This window comes from Epinephelus fuscoguttatus, linkage group LG1, assembly GCF_011397635.1.
Source record: "Epinephelus fuscoguttatus linkage group LG1, E.fuscoguttatus.final_Chr_v1".
Lineage (NCBI taxonomy): Eukaryota > Metazoa > Chordata > Actinopteri > Perciformes > Serranidae > Epinephelus > Epinephelus fuscoguttatus.
The window spans coordinates 41,817,635-41,833,041 of NC_064752.1; the positions used below are offsets into that span (position 1 = coordinate 41,817,635).

The 15,407-nt window shown below is 40.8% G+C and overlaps 1 protein-coding gene across 8 annotated transcripts in view; it reads right to left on the bottom strand.

The window, feature by feature from the left end:
* The window catches only part of chl1b (cell adhesion molecule L1-like b), an 84,793-nt gene that overhangs the window by 24,358 nt on the left and 45,028 nt on the right, over positions 1-15,407 (bottom strand). For 4 of the 8 annotated variants that reach the window (XM_049573006.1, XM_049573008.1, XM_049573007.1 and 1 more), the window contains 16 exons: positions 13,009-13,026; positions 10,964-11,072; positions 10,575-10,765; positions 9,850-9,972; positions 8,314-8,484; positions 8,000-8,026; positions 7,751-7,862; positions 7,403-7,584; positions 5,326-5,457; positions 3,168-3,308; positions 2,124-2,235; positions 1,691-1,857; positions 1,445-1,610; positions 1,202-1,326; positions 739-840; positions 219-416 (listed from right to left, as the gene is read on the bottom strand). In XM_049573006.1, coding sequence (XP_049428963.1) covers positions 219-416; positions 739-840; positions 1,202-1,326; positions 1,445-1,610; positions 1,691-1,857; positions 2,124-2,235; positions 3,168-3,308; positions 5,326-5,457; positions 7,403-7,584; positions 7,751-7,862; positions 8,000-8,026; positions 8,314-8,484; positions 9,850-9,972; positions 10,575-10,765; positions 10,964-11,072; positions 13,009-13,026 — 2,076 coding nt within the window. The remainder of the gene's footprint in view (positions 1-218; positions 417-738; positions 841-1,201; positions 1,327-1,444; positions 1,611-1,690; positions 1,858-2,123; positions 2,236-3,167; positions 3,309-5,325; positions 5,458-7,402; positions 7,585-7,750; positions 7,863-7,999; positions 8,027-8,313; positions 8,485-9,849; positions 9,973-10,574; positions 10,766-10,963; positions 11,073-13,008; positions 13,027-15,407) is intronic. The other 4 variants (XM_049573033.1, XM_049573009.1, XM_049573010.1 and 1 more) reach the window with 3 other exon arrangements.

The following is a 15,407-nucleotide window of genomic DNA, read 5'->3' on the forward strand; positions in this document are numbered from 1 at the left end:
GCAGAAAAGAAAGAATATAGATTTTGTCGCTATTGTTAGTGGAAGAAATCTCCGGTGAAAAAGGCACACAAGAGAACAGATTTTCAACAAGAGTGGAATCAATTATGTAGCGGGTGTGAGTGTTTTAAAGTTCACAGAGCAGCCGTGTTGCCAGCTCAAGTGGCCTGGAGGACCTTATCAAAAAGTATGACAAACAATGAAAGCAGGAAGCCTCAGACCTGATGGCTGGGTTTTGTATCTCTCTGTGGGCTCGCTGGGAGGACCCCTTCCTATGGCGTTAACACCAGACACTCGGAAGCTGTAGTCGACGTGGCCGTGGAGTTTGAGCACGGCAGAGTTGTGGTTCCCGGGTACTCGGAGCAGCTCCTTCCAGTTTCCTGGCTCCCACTGGCTTTCCTCGTACTCAATAATAAACTCTGTTGACAGGCAGAAAGACAATCAGAGCGGCCCCTCACTGCTATGGTTCTTGCCAAAGGATTGCTTATCTAACCACCAGCTGTGCAGAAAACTCCTCAAACCCTGCTCTGGGCTTGTATATCCCTGAGGGAGACGAATCATAACTCATGCTTGGATGAATCAATAATAGACTCATATTGTACAAGATGGTATCAAACAAATCTATTTACATGCAGAATGATGCCCTAAAAATGTGTGTGTCATATTAATACCACTCACTGCAAGAGGCACTGATTCAGTATGTACTCCAGTGACACCTGCACACACAGATGCTCCTGTTACCTGTGGTGGAGCTGTTGTGGTTGTCCCCGGGGATCCATTTCAGTTTCACACTTTTGCTCTTGTGTTCAGACAGTACCAAGTACTCAGGAGCATCGGGGACATCTGAAAACCATCACAACAACATGGCTTTGGAAAATCACAGACACATCAATCTCTACAGTAAAAAAAAGGCCATGGGAACATATGTTCAATCGAATCATCCCGAGAGCCAGAGGATGTGGAACGAGCTGCATCGCTGCAGAAGCTGCCACTATTTCTTTAAGACTGAAGATGTCAAATATATCTCAAAAGGCTGATTGTCAGGCACAGCACTGCACCAATAAAGCAATGGTCTGCATGTTCACACTCTGCTTTGGCTTCCTGACATATTGATCCCTTTATGATTGTGTCATACATAAATGTAGCACCAGGAGTCCCTGATCTTATGGCTGAGGGCAAAAATATTGTTTGTATGTTAGCTCACCTAACACCATGAGCAGAGCGGAAGCCGAGTCTTGGTCGACTGGAGTTCTTGCCACACACGTGTACACACCCTGGTCACTGTGGCTTACATTGATAATCTGTAGGATACCATCCTCCACAAAGTATCTGTTGACAGAAAGATGGAGACGCAGTATTGATTGACAAAACTGAAAAGTGAAATGACTTTCCAGCTGGGATTAAGTCTGCAGTGCTGTAAAAAATAAAATAAAATGCGGTATCCTACCTTGAATTCTCAGTGTAGTTGAGGGATATCTCCATATCATCTTTTTCCCACAGGAGCTCAAAGTCGTTGCTGAAGGACTTGTCGTACTCTGCGAGGCATGAGAGCTGGGCCGTGGTACCTATTAAGATCTGCAGGTCCTCCTGGGCCACGACTATTCTAGTGGGATCTTCCACAGGCACAAGCGTATTAGTTACATTTCAAGGACTGTGAGCCACTGCAAACACTTTTACAGGTAAAACTGTTTACCTTTCACATAGAGCATGGCATCAATGGCGGACGTTCCCTCTGTGTTTTTAACTAAACACGTGTACTGTCCTGTGTCATCCTTCTCCAGGCTGTAGATCTCCAGCGAACCATTGTCGTGAACTGCAAACCTCGGTCCCTCCACGGATTCAGAGGAGTCGTCTTTGCTCCTGGAAAACATTCAGCAAGAGCATTAAAGACTCAAAGTACTCTAAGGCCAAATTAAATATGAACACAGCTGGAGTCTGACTGGATAAACACTGGACTGTGGCAGAAAAGAAGAATTAAAAGTTAGTGAATAGAACATAAATGTTGAGTGGAAGACACAGCAGGTGGCCAATAAAGAAACACGCTGTATACAGAGGGTCTGTATGTACAGTTGAGATCTACTGCTCTCTGCTGGTGTGTGGGAGACAGGAACAAACTGCACACTTACCAAGTGATTGTAGAAGGAGGAGAGCTGAAGACATTGCAGTGCATCATCACTCCCTTCCCCTCCACAGCAGAGTAATCCTCCCCATCCTTGGTCAGAATCATAGGGGGCAGATCTGTGAAGACCAAGCAGCAGAATATAATCATCAATCCAAGATTGTTAGAAAAGCACAGGGTGCCCTGATGTCAATATTCCACTGCAGAGGAGCCCAGGTGTGGCGCTTAACTACTGTACTTTCAGGACTTTTAGGCAGTAAAACACTGAGCAAGATCAGGTTTCTAATTTAGTAGTCTTAAAACCAGACAAAACAGGGAGGAATGAGGCGAGTAATCATGGGTTAAATGAGGCGACAACACTGTTGCTTTCCCCCTGCACTAATTGCAGGCTCCTTTGTGTCAAAAAAATGACTCAGCTGTCAGGTTGTCAGAAATGTGTAAATGCGAAAATGAAATCAAAGAAGAAAACAATGGAATAATGAGTTAGCCGAGCGCGTGCGGCTTATCAGTTGTAGCCAAAGCCTCCCATTAAAATGGTCTGTCTCTGCTAATTGTTTACAAAGGCAGCCGCTGGGACTTAGCATTCAGCGACTGTCCAGCTTTATTAACTCCTGTGTCACCGAGAACAAACTCCCTACGTTTGTGCAGGAGCGACAAAAAGCAACATTCTGTTTTTTATCTGCACTTGTAAAGCAGCACATGTTTATCTTATGGCCCTGAAATCAGTATGGAATTGGAGAGAACTTGTTAGCATATAAATGGCAGGGAACTGGGCTTGTTGCTCCACAGGGAGAACTGCTAGCCTGAATGAAGGAGCACAGCTTGTAGACAGCCCTCCGTCCCAGGGCTCCTCACTGCTTTATGGGCGTACGCCAACATCAGCACCAGCTCTCTTGCTTGACACATCAGTCAGCAGTCTCCCAGTGACTCACTGCAAAGTCTGACACTTACTCACAAACACTGTGAAACAAATACTTTTTTACAACAGAATCTTTGTTTTCATGTACTTGGTAAAAGCATGATGGGGGAACACAGACCTAGAAGTACTTACTCATAATCATGATGTTTGCGTTTGACAGAAGGGTTCCATGTTTGTTGGAGGCCTCACACTGATAGACTGCACTGTCAGATTCTTTGGCGTTACGTAAAACAATTGTGTCATCGAACACCTTCCTGTTGGCTGCAGGAGCACCTGTGATAGACCAGAGATACATCCAGTTAATACAGGAGTTTCACATCATCAACATCCATGCTGCAACACTGTACATACATTAAAGATAAACTGGACTTAAAATCTCTGCTGAAGTCAGGATCATACCCTCAAGTCCGACACGCTAGGGCTATCTCTCACCACTTTTAAACACTTTATCCTATTTTATGTAATATTTCTGACTAAAAGAAAAGCAAGACAACCTCAACATTCAGCCTTTTTGTACATATTAAGTCACCAGGTCACCAGGACTAACCTTCAAGTGGAAAGTATGGCATGCAGATACGGCCTATAAACAATATCACAATATTCTAAAGCTCTATCACAATACCCTTTATATATTTGGTATTTTAAAATCTCATAAAAACTACTGTAGACTCCTAAAATACTAAACTATTAATTGAAGTACTGTTAATTTTAAGTTAAATAAAGTAATGTTACAAAAAAGTTAAAGAAAGTACTGTTAAAATAAAGTAATATTTTAATTAAAAAAAAAGTATTGTTACAATTAAGTTAAATAAAGTATTGCTGAAATAAAGATAAAGTATTGTTATAATGAAGTAACTCAAAGCAGAGCCACTGGTGCTTTTATTCTGAAACATCCGGCTCGTCTTGGGTTAGAAGTGTTTTTTTAATTGTACCAGTGAACTTGAAGCCTTTCAGTCAAAAGTTAGCTGTTAGCTATTAGCAGTTAGCAGTAGGTCTGCCCCCTAATAGCTGACCAAACATTAGTTGACCAGAAAGGTAATGAGTTGGCAAGATTTCATTGGTTGCTTAGTCAAAGAAAAAAAGTTAAACTCTATTAGAAGCTGTGCCTTCTCAAAATAAATTAAGACCTATATGACCGGAACAGGGTGGCACGGTGGTGTGGTGGTTAACACTCTCGCCTCACAGCAAGAGGGTTGCCGGTTCGATCCCGGGCGTGGGAGCCCTTCTGTGCGGAGTTTGCATGTTCTCCCCGTATCAGCGTGGGTTCTCTCCGGGCACTCCGGCTTCCTCCCACAGTCCAAAGACATGCAGATTGGGGACTAGGTTAATTGATAACTCTAAATTGTCCGTAGGTGTGAATGTGAGCGTGAATGGTTGTTTGTCTCTATGTGTCAGCCCTGCGACAGTCTGGCGACCTGTCCAGGGTGTACCCTGCCTCTCGGTCCTTTAATTTGAAAGGACAGCAGTCAGACAGTTTCATTTACAGGGTTGGTTCCTGCGGTTATTACACAGGCTAGTTAATAACATGTCGGGCAGGAAATCCAAAGTGTGGGATCATTTTAAGAAGGTGAAGGATGAACCCAAGGTGATATGTAAACTCATTTGTCGTCTACAAACATGTTGTATCATCTGAAACATGTAAGTAGCTACATGTCCATTAGCCACTTAGCACAATCATTACTGCTTTGCCGACAGCGTAATTAACAGTCGGCTCACTCAGTGTGTGACGTGCACTTGCAAATAACATATAAACCATTGTGTTGTCCCGCCCACAATATATCATTTAAAAATTAAATTAATATCAGAAACATGAGGGCAATGACACTTATTGGGCAATGACTAAAATTCTTAGTTGGGGGCAGCCCAGGTTAGCAGAAAGGAGAAATAAGGATTTACTCACTGAGAGCAGGAAACAAACTAACAGCTCTCCAGTTCATATATTAATAATATCTACAAGTCCCACTTGTGCTCAGTGCTTGCAAAATGCAACTAAATAGTTGTGGGCTGGGGTCCTGCAGATACATAAACACACGCTTTGCTTGCTCATACAGTATTGCCCAGGAGAGTGGTCTAGATGGGCGGTTTTGTGTCTGTGAAAGGAAAAGAGTGGGAGACACGAAACACCAAAGCGAGTCCAATGCCGGAGGTTTAAAAAAATGAATGACAATATATACTCAATGCTTGTGTTAAAGTTATCTTATACACCCGTCATGGAACAAGCGGCGATACATAGAGCATAATCAATCTAGAAAGGTTTAAAACAGTGAAGTGAGTTGAAAGTGAGACTGACCCTGCAGAGGTTCACCGTTCACCCTCCACGTTATAGTTGGCCGAGGAGTCCCAGTGGCAGAGCACTTGATGAGCACATCCGAGCCAATCATGCTGAGCTGACTCTCAGGCTCAACCACCCACTCTGGAGGCTCTGGGAAGAATCAGCATATGATCAAACTGATGAGTGTCATTATGAGAAAGACACTAAGCATTTACAGAGAGTGGATGCAATCACAGGAACAGTTGTGCAATATACAGTATGTTACGCGGTACAAGAGTCCTGCTGTAATGAACACTACATTTACAGGTCTGACCATGACAGACAGACACTGAGGCACAAAAGGCACTTCAGCTGCCGACTGTCTCCCCGCAATCATTGTTAGAACATAATAGGCATTATATAAAAATTCCAATCATACATTGTTGTGAAATTATACCTTTAATGAGCATGTATAATCAGATACACCTCCGTACAGACACGGATGACACAATGCTGAGCATAGCAGAAAACACAGCAGAAAGCCATAGAAACTATTCAAAGCAGAGGACATTGTGGTTATTTACAGGTATTTAATTAAAAAGTAACACCTGCACAATGGCTCTAGGTTTATTCAGGAGACAAGCCTTTACTCTGAGCTGCATCATCATCAGGTAGGTGTGTATTACACACAATTTTTCACCAAGAGGAGGTCTATAGTGGCTTTGCATGTATAGTGATGTGCCTATAAAAATGCTCCTTTCTTTTTATTTACAGAACATCCTCTTTAACAACTACAGCACATACACAGTGTTCTCCTAACTTCATCAGCGGTGGAAAGTTAAGTACATTTGAAATTTAAAGGAAATGTTAAGTATATTTACTTAAGTCATGTATTTACACACACTTTTAAAGTACTTTTACTTTATGAATGTTTGCATTTTCTGCTACTTTATACTTTTACTCCACTACATTTCCAAAGGAAACATTGTATTTTCTATGTCACTACACAGTGTATAGTTGAAGAATCACCAAGTGATTTCCAACCTTTTTGGCTTGTGAGCTCTTTCATAAAATCAGTGTCTAGTTGGAAATTCAGTTTTCTGTGAGGGCGTGTGTCCACAGTGTTTTTCTTTGACAGAAAAGCAGTGACGGGCGCTGGCGAGCGCTCCATCCCAGTGTGACATCAAAAAAGTGCTCTCAGCTATTTTTTTTTATGACACACTCGGACAACAATACCCAGCTATGCAGCTTAAACAACGCTACAAAACAAGGGGTTGACTACACAGCTACAAGACAAGCTTAGAACGTGTCAATGATAAAAGCACAATCCCCACCAGCAGCATTCAGTGTCCAGCTGATCTGCTCCCACGCTTTTCTGTCTTTGTTGTGATAGTTTCTGACTGGCATACTATACAGCTCAGGATATACAGTAGCTAAAGCAGTGGCAGCGATGACACCAGCGCCTCTTTGAAAGAGGTTTTACACGAGAAGCACTTAGAACAGCTGCAAAAGAAAGCCAGAGTGCGCTGAAAAAAGAGGCGGCCTAATATGCTCTTTCCTCATTGGGAAGAATTAAGAAAAAATGCTGGTACTCAGAAAAACATGCTACGTGGACATGGGCCCTGAGCTGCTAGCTGTTCCATCAAAGAGATATTTCCCCTCTTCTCACATGGTTGAGACCCACAGAAGTCAAATTACCTAATATTTCACAAAAAAACAAAGATTAGAGGAAAAGTCCAAAATATGAATATAAATGTGTTTATCAGGACTTTGTATGTTTCTCTTTTTGTTTCTCGCTTTATTGATCATCATGCGACCCTTCAGATTAATCTTATGAACCCTCTGAGGGATCTGATCCTTAGATTGGGAACCACAGGACCAAAGTACCCAACAGTATACTGACATATATTTCAAAGAGGACTTCATGGTGGTGTGGTGGTTAGCACTGTCTCCCCACAGCAAGAGGGTTCCTGGCTTGATCCCAGGAGGGAGCCCTTCTGTGCAAAGTTTGCACTGGTCTATTACCAGTCTGTTATTCAAATGGCAACTATTATAATGATTTCAAATAAGTCAGACGTGCTAACATCACTGTTACTTCACAGCACGCTATAGTTACCTTCTACTGTCACGGTGAAGTAATGGACAACTTGCCCAAGTACGTTCTTTGCCCTGCACATGTACTTCCCGCTGTCCTCCAGTTCAACTTTGGGAACAATCAGCAATTTCCCATGATTCTCCAGTTTTGCTTTAACTGGGAGCTGATGACCCATCTTCACCCACTCAACCTGTGGAGTTGGACTGACAGAAAGAGGACAAAGTCTGAGTCTAAAAAATATGACATGCTGCCAATAAATGACAGCAGATGAGATACAAACATGTGGTGAAAAACAAGAATCCTAAAATGTTGGTAAAAGTGTTAAAATGTTCACAAAACTCAAGTTATTAAAAAAAAGTAATTACTCACAATCCCTCAGCAATACATTCCAATTTCAAGTCCTCCCCTTTGACCAGCTGTGTTGCTGATGCGCCACCAGAGGGCGTCAGAAGAGAAGGTCTTCTCTCAAGGATTGCATTGGCTGAGGAAGCACAGCAGATAATTAGTACAATGAAATCAGACTTCTTCACTTTTACATCTTATACATTTCTGTACACACTGATGTTTATAGGTGACACACAGCACCAGTGTGTTTGATTCTAAAAATGTAAAACTTACCAGTGTCAGGATTCGTGTCACTTTTTTCTGAGGTGAAGGTGGATGAGACAAAAAAAAACAATGAACATGAGGACAGCATGGATACATCATGACAAACATCACCAAGATCAAAATCACAACATAAAACCAAGGAGATGCACATAAACAAGACAGCATAACACTTGGATGCCTTTTGAAGTGCAACTGTGAATATGGACATCAATGAACATGTTGGAGATGATCAGGGCTCTGAAAACAAATCACAGTTTGCATCATGCTGGTTTGAGAGGAAAACAGCACTTGAGCAAAGACAACAGAGCTGAAGTGACACCTACTTGTCTTCACAACGACAGACATGGCGGTCTTCTGAACAATGGTTCGTATTCGCGGGAAGGCGGCGAAGCAGCAATAGTCTCTCCTGCTGTCCTTCTCCACCGCGTGAGAGAAGTACAGGTCTCCATTCAGGCCCATAGACACCCTCTCATCCTGTTCTATGTGCTGAAGATCTGACCAGAGAAAGAGGAGGATTTCATATGTTTTTGGTAATTTGTCTAACATCCAGAGCATTTATAAGCCACAAGAAAGTCTGACATAAATTAACTCTTCCTTTTTTTTTTTGCAGTTAAGCTGTGGTAAAATATTACTAAGTACATTAACTCAAGTGTCATACTATGGTACAGTTTTGAAGTACTTGTACTTTTCTTGAGTATATTATCATTTAATGCTGAGTTATACTTTTAATCACCACATTTGTGAGGGAAATATTGTACTTTTTACTGCACTACTTTCATCTGACAGTATAGTTACTCATTGTTTTTAGAATAAAATTGTATATACAAAATTGTTCAATCAAAATTGAAGTCTATAAATATAATGCATTTTATATCATAAACCAGGGGGTTCTGGGAAACATCAAAGATCAGAAAAAAAATCCATGCAAATATAAAAAATTCCACAAGGGCCACAAGGTTATCTACCTATATGCATAAAGTGGTTGAACCTAGCTCTATCTCCACCTGCTGTCACAGCAAAATGCTGGTTAGGCATTGATCCATCAGCATATATTTAACAATGCCACATATGATAACATATCAGTCACAGGGGACATGCTCCTGCAGAAATGGTAGTTTTACTTAGAAACTTAAAGTACATTTTTTCTCATAATACATCTGTGCTTTACTTAAGACTTTGAAAGAAGGACTTTTACTTGTACTTACTTTTTACATTGTTGTAACATACTTTCACTTGAGTAACGGATCTTAAAGGAGCACTTTGCTTGCCCAAATGACCATATATATATATCACTTACTCGCCACTGAAAACTGTTTTTCTTGCATGCCTAAGCAGTGAACAAAGAATCCAAAAACTGAGAAAATTCTTGATGAATTAAAGTAAAGGGGGTCGGCATCTAACACCAACAGAAGTATATCAAAATATCCATTTACAAACTCTTACACAACTTGTGCAGTATAATCCAAGTCTCATTTATTCAGTCGTATGAGTTGGGTGAGAGTTTATAAATGGATGTTTTCATATAGTTTTGCTGTTGTTAAATAGGTTGCCGTTTCATCAAGAACGTGCCACCATTTTTAGATTCTTCATTCACCAAAGTCGCGTGCAAAAACATTTAACATCAATATGCTACGTGAAAGGTGAAAAAACACACACACACACACACACACACACACACACGGTGTGGGAAAGGTGTAAAAATATGTTATAATAAATATGTTAAAATATTCAATTGATATCACAACACTACAACACTACTGTGGACCCCAGAAAAAGTAACTGATGTTGTATATCAGCTAATGGGCATCCCAATATTCACCTAAGTGCTAGATTTATGATAAATAAAAGATATGACTTACTGATAGTCATCCAGTAGATCTGCAGTGGAGGTATTCCTTTAGGTGGATTACATTCTAAAACAAAGGGTTGGCCTTCCTCCACCACAACAGGATCGAGTGTTTCTTTAGGAAACTTCGGAACATCTAGTAGAAAGAGACAGAAACTAGAGCGAGTCAATGATGTCAGACAGAAATAAATAATTGTGAGATGTAGTCATCTTATTCTCCAGGAGATGGCAGTAATATCATTCTTGGATCTAGTGGGAGGCATGGCATGTGTTTTCTGGGCTCTGTATCATTCAGTAGATTCAATTCTATGTGATTTTTTTTCACTTCTTGGCCTGCAGAAACAAAACAGACATCACTTATACTATTGTGTGTTGCTTGTCACTGCTGCTGAGTGGTTGATGCCCAGCCAAATTTAGTCAAAGTCCCCCTTGGAGTGGATTTTCTGTGAGAATTTATGTACTGTGTTTGGGAACAAAATGAAAAATGTAGCAAAGGAAATGATGGAGAGCCTGGATCACACTCGATGCTTTTTCCAATACAGTGTTATAGATGAGATGCTGCAAGGGGTGGAGAGCTCAGGAGCCTCAATGACTTTCTGCCACGTCCAATACGATGAAAAGCTCACAATGGAGAGGTGCAGTCATTATACGGGACTACTGGTCCTGAATCACTTTGAAAGCACTGTAACAGAGCACCGCACACACACACACGCACACACACAGATGTATGTTACTCACGGGGCACAATGAACTCAATCTCCTTCGATATGGCGGTCCCAAGTTTGTTTGAGGCGTAACAGCGATAGGTTCCCTGGTACTCTGTGAGGTTCCCATTATTAGGTATCACAAAAGTCCCAGAATTCTCCTCTTTCATCAGACGGGGGTCCAGAGAGGGGTCGAATTCCTGGCCATTCTTCGTCCATCTGAATCTACATAAAGAAACCAGTACTGAAATGTCAAGTCCTTCAGCTGAGACTGCAGCATGCTCTTTTTATAAAGTTCATAACAGAGGCACACAAATGCAACATGTTGGTGTTGTTGTTGTTTGTTATTGGTGTGTGTCGCTGCTAACAAGCTCTCCATCCTCTCCTCCTCCCATCTGAAGTGATGCAAGGCCTGGTACTCACTCTGGCTCGGGATTCCCTTTGGCTTCACACGTCATGGGGAAGCTCTCATCAAAAGGGAAAGCGATGAGAGAGCTGGGTGACTGAGCTGTGATGTCGGGCAGCTGCTCAACTGGGCAACAAACAAACCAGCATGAAAATGTGAGAAACACAACACAGGCCCTCAATATAGAGCTCTACTCAGAAGTATCTCATAATCGACATGATTCTACAGCAGCGGTTCCTAACCCTTTTGGCTAGTGATCAGGAGTGAACAGATATAAGTCCTTGCCAGTACGGAAAAATGGCTTTCTATTGGAATAGTGAATGCTACTGCGGGCTGTTAGGTTGCACTTGTGTGACATCATCATAAGCCCACCAGCAGACGGAGTTGTCGGATGAAAGTACCTTTCTCCAATTAGCCTGCAGATTGCAGTAGATTTGTACAGTCAAGTCAGTTAAACCATCAGCTCCATTCGGCGCAAGCTTACAGACACCATCTTTGGAGGCAGCTGTTGACTGACGGAGAACCTGACTCACTGACTGACTGACTGCTCTATTTATGTGTTGTGGTTCCTCATGCCATGAGTTATGATTTATTTTATGATGTGCTTGAGATTAACTGTTTTTTTTTTTGTTTGTTTGTTTTATTTTAAATGTTGACCAAACATTAGCAGATGTGTTTTCTTGTTTAAAATGCCATCTTGTTGTATGTTGGTTTAGGCAAGCAGCTGCCACCCCATCCTCCCCTCTGCCAGCACTGAATATTTTACCAGCCTACTTTCACCTGCCCATGACCCCTATAAACAAAGCAATTTCTACTTGTGACCCCTCATCACAGGTTATACAGCCTTTGTGAGGACATATTTGTGAGCAGTTCAACCGAAGAGTAATTTCTACTGCTTAGATTGTTTAATGTAAAGGATTTTAAGAATCTTGAAGTAAAAAAAACTTTGCTTTTCTTTTGTCTGTGTGTGTGTCCCTTTGTGATGATTCTTTGCCCTTCTTTCCCTTTCTGAATTCAGAGGTTCTTGTACATCCAGCAGGTGAAACTCTTCATGAGATTTTTTTTTTTCCTAAGCAGCAAGTTGTTGAGTTTGATTTGCAGGGTGGAGAACAGATCAGTCAATCTGTTTGTGGTGAGATTGATCAGAGCTGAACAGATCAAACTGAGGAGAAGCTGATGCAGAAGCGAGTGAAAGTAAACTTTCTGTTGCTGCCATTACACAGGTTAGACCCAGTGCTGAATTGTGGGGTACACAGTTTCAATGGAAACGCTGCCAATTTATTCTAAAGTAGGTCTGAAAAACGATTCTTAGAACAACAGCACTGACATGAGAGTGCTACATTTCTATATAAATTAATTCACTTTCACTGAGCCTGGCACTCTGCTGCCCCTTTGCCCAGAGTACGTGAGGGATACTACTGTATATTGTGGTGGGCTGCCAATGAATATATGGGAGAGTATTTATTTTTATTTTATGAAAAAAAAGAAAAAATTACAAAAACGGCAGAAAAAAATAATAGAATTTTCTTTCTTATCCCTTCAATCATCTTGTGACTACTTCTGAACCCAAGGTTGGGAACCGCTGTTCTATGATGGTTATTATTTTATGTCTCTATGTACAGAGTTCTATCCCAAAACATGATTTGTCATAAAATACTGATAAAAACTTTACTCAAAATTAATAAAACATATTTAATTTTGTCATTTAAATGTTATTTTGTTACAATGGTTTTATCTTGGCATAAAACTCTTGTTTGGTCTTGTATGATCTTATGATGTCAGAGTTGTGGCGTGCTAAGCATGGAACAAACACAACACAATGAGTGTTAATAATGCTGCATGACCAAGTGTGAAGTAAAATGAGGACATGCCTTGAGTCTTGCGGCACATAAGCTGAGATATCAGTATTATGGAGTCATGACTGATGACACATGAGATTCAGATCCAACACATATGGCTGTGAGTAAAGCTGCTGCTGCGCTCAACAGCGAGCCAAGGAGATTAACAGATGAGAGCCGAGGATGTCACTAATACCAGCTACGGTATGGCGGAGTGAACTTACTGTTTACATGACCTAAAACTACAAAATCCATGGCAGCAGGGGGAAAATAAACAAAACAAAAACAGTCAGCAGTTTGGGAATAATCTTTTCATGTCACAAGCACTCGCTATATAAATCCTTTTAAACACACACAGGAGTAATGCAAAACAGAAGACTGAATTAAAAAGATATTGTGACATCAGAGAGCCTAAAAACACGTTTGCCTTTACAGAAAACCTGTTTGAACTGTTCTTTGTCAAGCCCTTAAGAGATATTTTGAATAATTTAAAGGGAGAGGTTTGATATGCGTTTCCAAGGAAACTGGGATGCACGCACACCCAACACAAAAGAAACAAAAACCTGATTCAGACAAGATAATAGCTGTAAATGTATTCCATTCACAGAATACTTTATGATTGTAACAGTTCTCTTTGGTGTGATTTATTTGCCTCTAAATTATTCAACACTTTTTTTCTGATAAAAGCACTTCAAGTTAAACCAAGGACAACTTCTGTGTGGCTGAGCATTAACAATTGTAAGACTTTTTTACATAACCTGTCCTTGTACTCTACTGCATCTTGCTTCATGAATGACTAAATGTAGCTTTTAATGTGTTTCAGAAGAACAGTTAAGTGTCTGTTATGTCAAATTCAGCCAATTTAAACTGAATAGTTACACTGTAAAACATCAAGTTTTATTTTATTTTCAGTGTCATTTCAGAACTTCATCTCACTTGAAGTCTTGTGACTTGAAATGTTAATTTGAATGAATATTCTGGTGCTCACTAAACTCATCAAATTTAGCTACCAAACAAACATGATGAGCATAATATCAGGCTTCCCAGCATGCATAGCCTTAGGGGCAAAGCTATCCAGAAGCCTGTCTTTGATTTCTCTTGAACATGATGGAAACTTGCTGTGTGTAACACATGTGTATAACATGTATTCAAAGACATGTTTAGTTAATTTAATTTGTTTTTTTTTTTCAAGTTCAGTGTATTTAAATCAGTTGGTTTCACATTTTCACAACTCATGAGCCGAATCAACAAATTATTCTTATGTTTTTAGGTTGAACCAGCTAACTATGTTTTCCAGTGTACTAGCAATAGCCCCGTATACACCTGTTACTAACATGCATCCTAGGTGACTGGATCACAATGAGGAAACTCTAAGCACTGGTGAGAGTGCACCCAATGTGTCCTCACTGCGCCTTGGGACCTGATCACTCACCACATTTGAGGGTGTCTGGGCCACATGTGGCCACATTCTTTCAGCATAGTGTATGCTTATGTGTCCTTAGCCACACTGAAAGACCACCTACCCAGCCAACTTCTTTGCTTATCTAACTCTAACTTTCTGTAGCTGCTGAAGCAACACTGAAGGATCGTCCCTGGAGCAGCTCTCCTCCCAGTGACCAGTCAGTTCAACGTCTGGCAGTTAGCTAACACAGCAGCAGCTGTTTAAGCCCCCCAACAAACTTCAATGTTATCCTCATACAACGGTTCATATTATATTTTATGAATAAGTACTCCAATAAAGGCCTTCCGTGCTTCACATTAAGTTACGTAGGTCAGGTTACAGCAAGTAAAGTTGAGGAGAAACATGGTGACGACATACCTTAGAATAACTTAAAGCTTCCTTGGTTTCACATGGTCCTGAACACCAATCTCCTGGGGGAAAGTCCTGTCACATTTGACCCATCCACTACCCAAAGCAATGTCCTTAGCTGGACTTTTGCTCTTGAATCTACTTCCTTCTCCGAGCAGCTGATTAGTTATGTGATCGCAGCCTTCCTAAATACATAGTTTATAAATGAATTACTGGCTCACATGTGCTACATACAAAGCGTGGTGCATTACTTTTTGTAAGTGTACGTATAAACAGGGCATCAGTACAGTGTGCAAACTCATACTTGCACCTAAAATGTTGGACTCTCTTAACGCCAGGTGCTTAAAACCTCTTGCTGGTTAAAAACAACAACACATTTGGTCTTTGCAAACAGAAATGATAATGTGTTTGTTTGCATATAGAGCGAGGAAGTGAGATCCGATCACAAGGGGTCACTTGAGACGAATGTAGAAATGCATTTAAATGCCAGGTGTGAACAGACATACTTAAAGCTGTGCAGCTGCAATCAGATCACCCAAGATGCATGGTAATAGCAGGTGTAAACAGCCTCAATTATTTAAAAGGTGTACCACAATTACAAAAAACAGTTTTACTTGGATGCCTCCAGGGTATCTCTCCATCTATCCAGATAGCTTTGGTTTTACAGTATTTACCCAGATTCTAAGATATCTTTCTCTTTTAGTTTAAAATCTCAACAGCAACATTTTCTTTACAGAAACAATGTCTATGTTTTCCTGGAGATACAACAAAATGATGTCATTGTTTTGTTCAATAGAGAACTGCTCTTTGAAG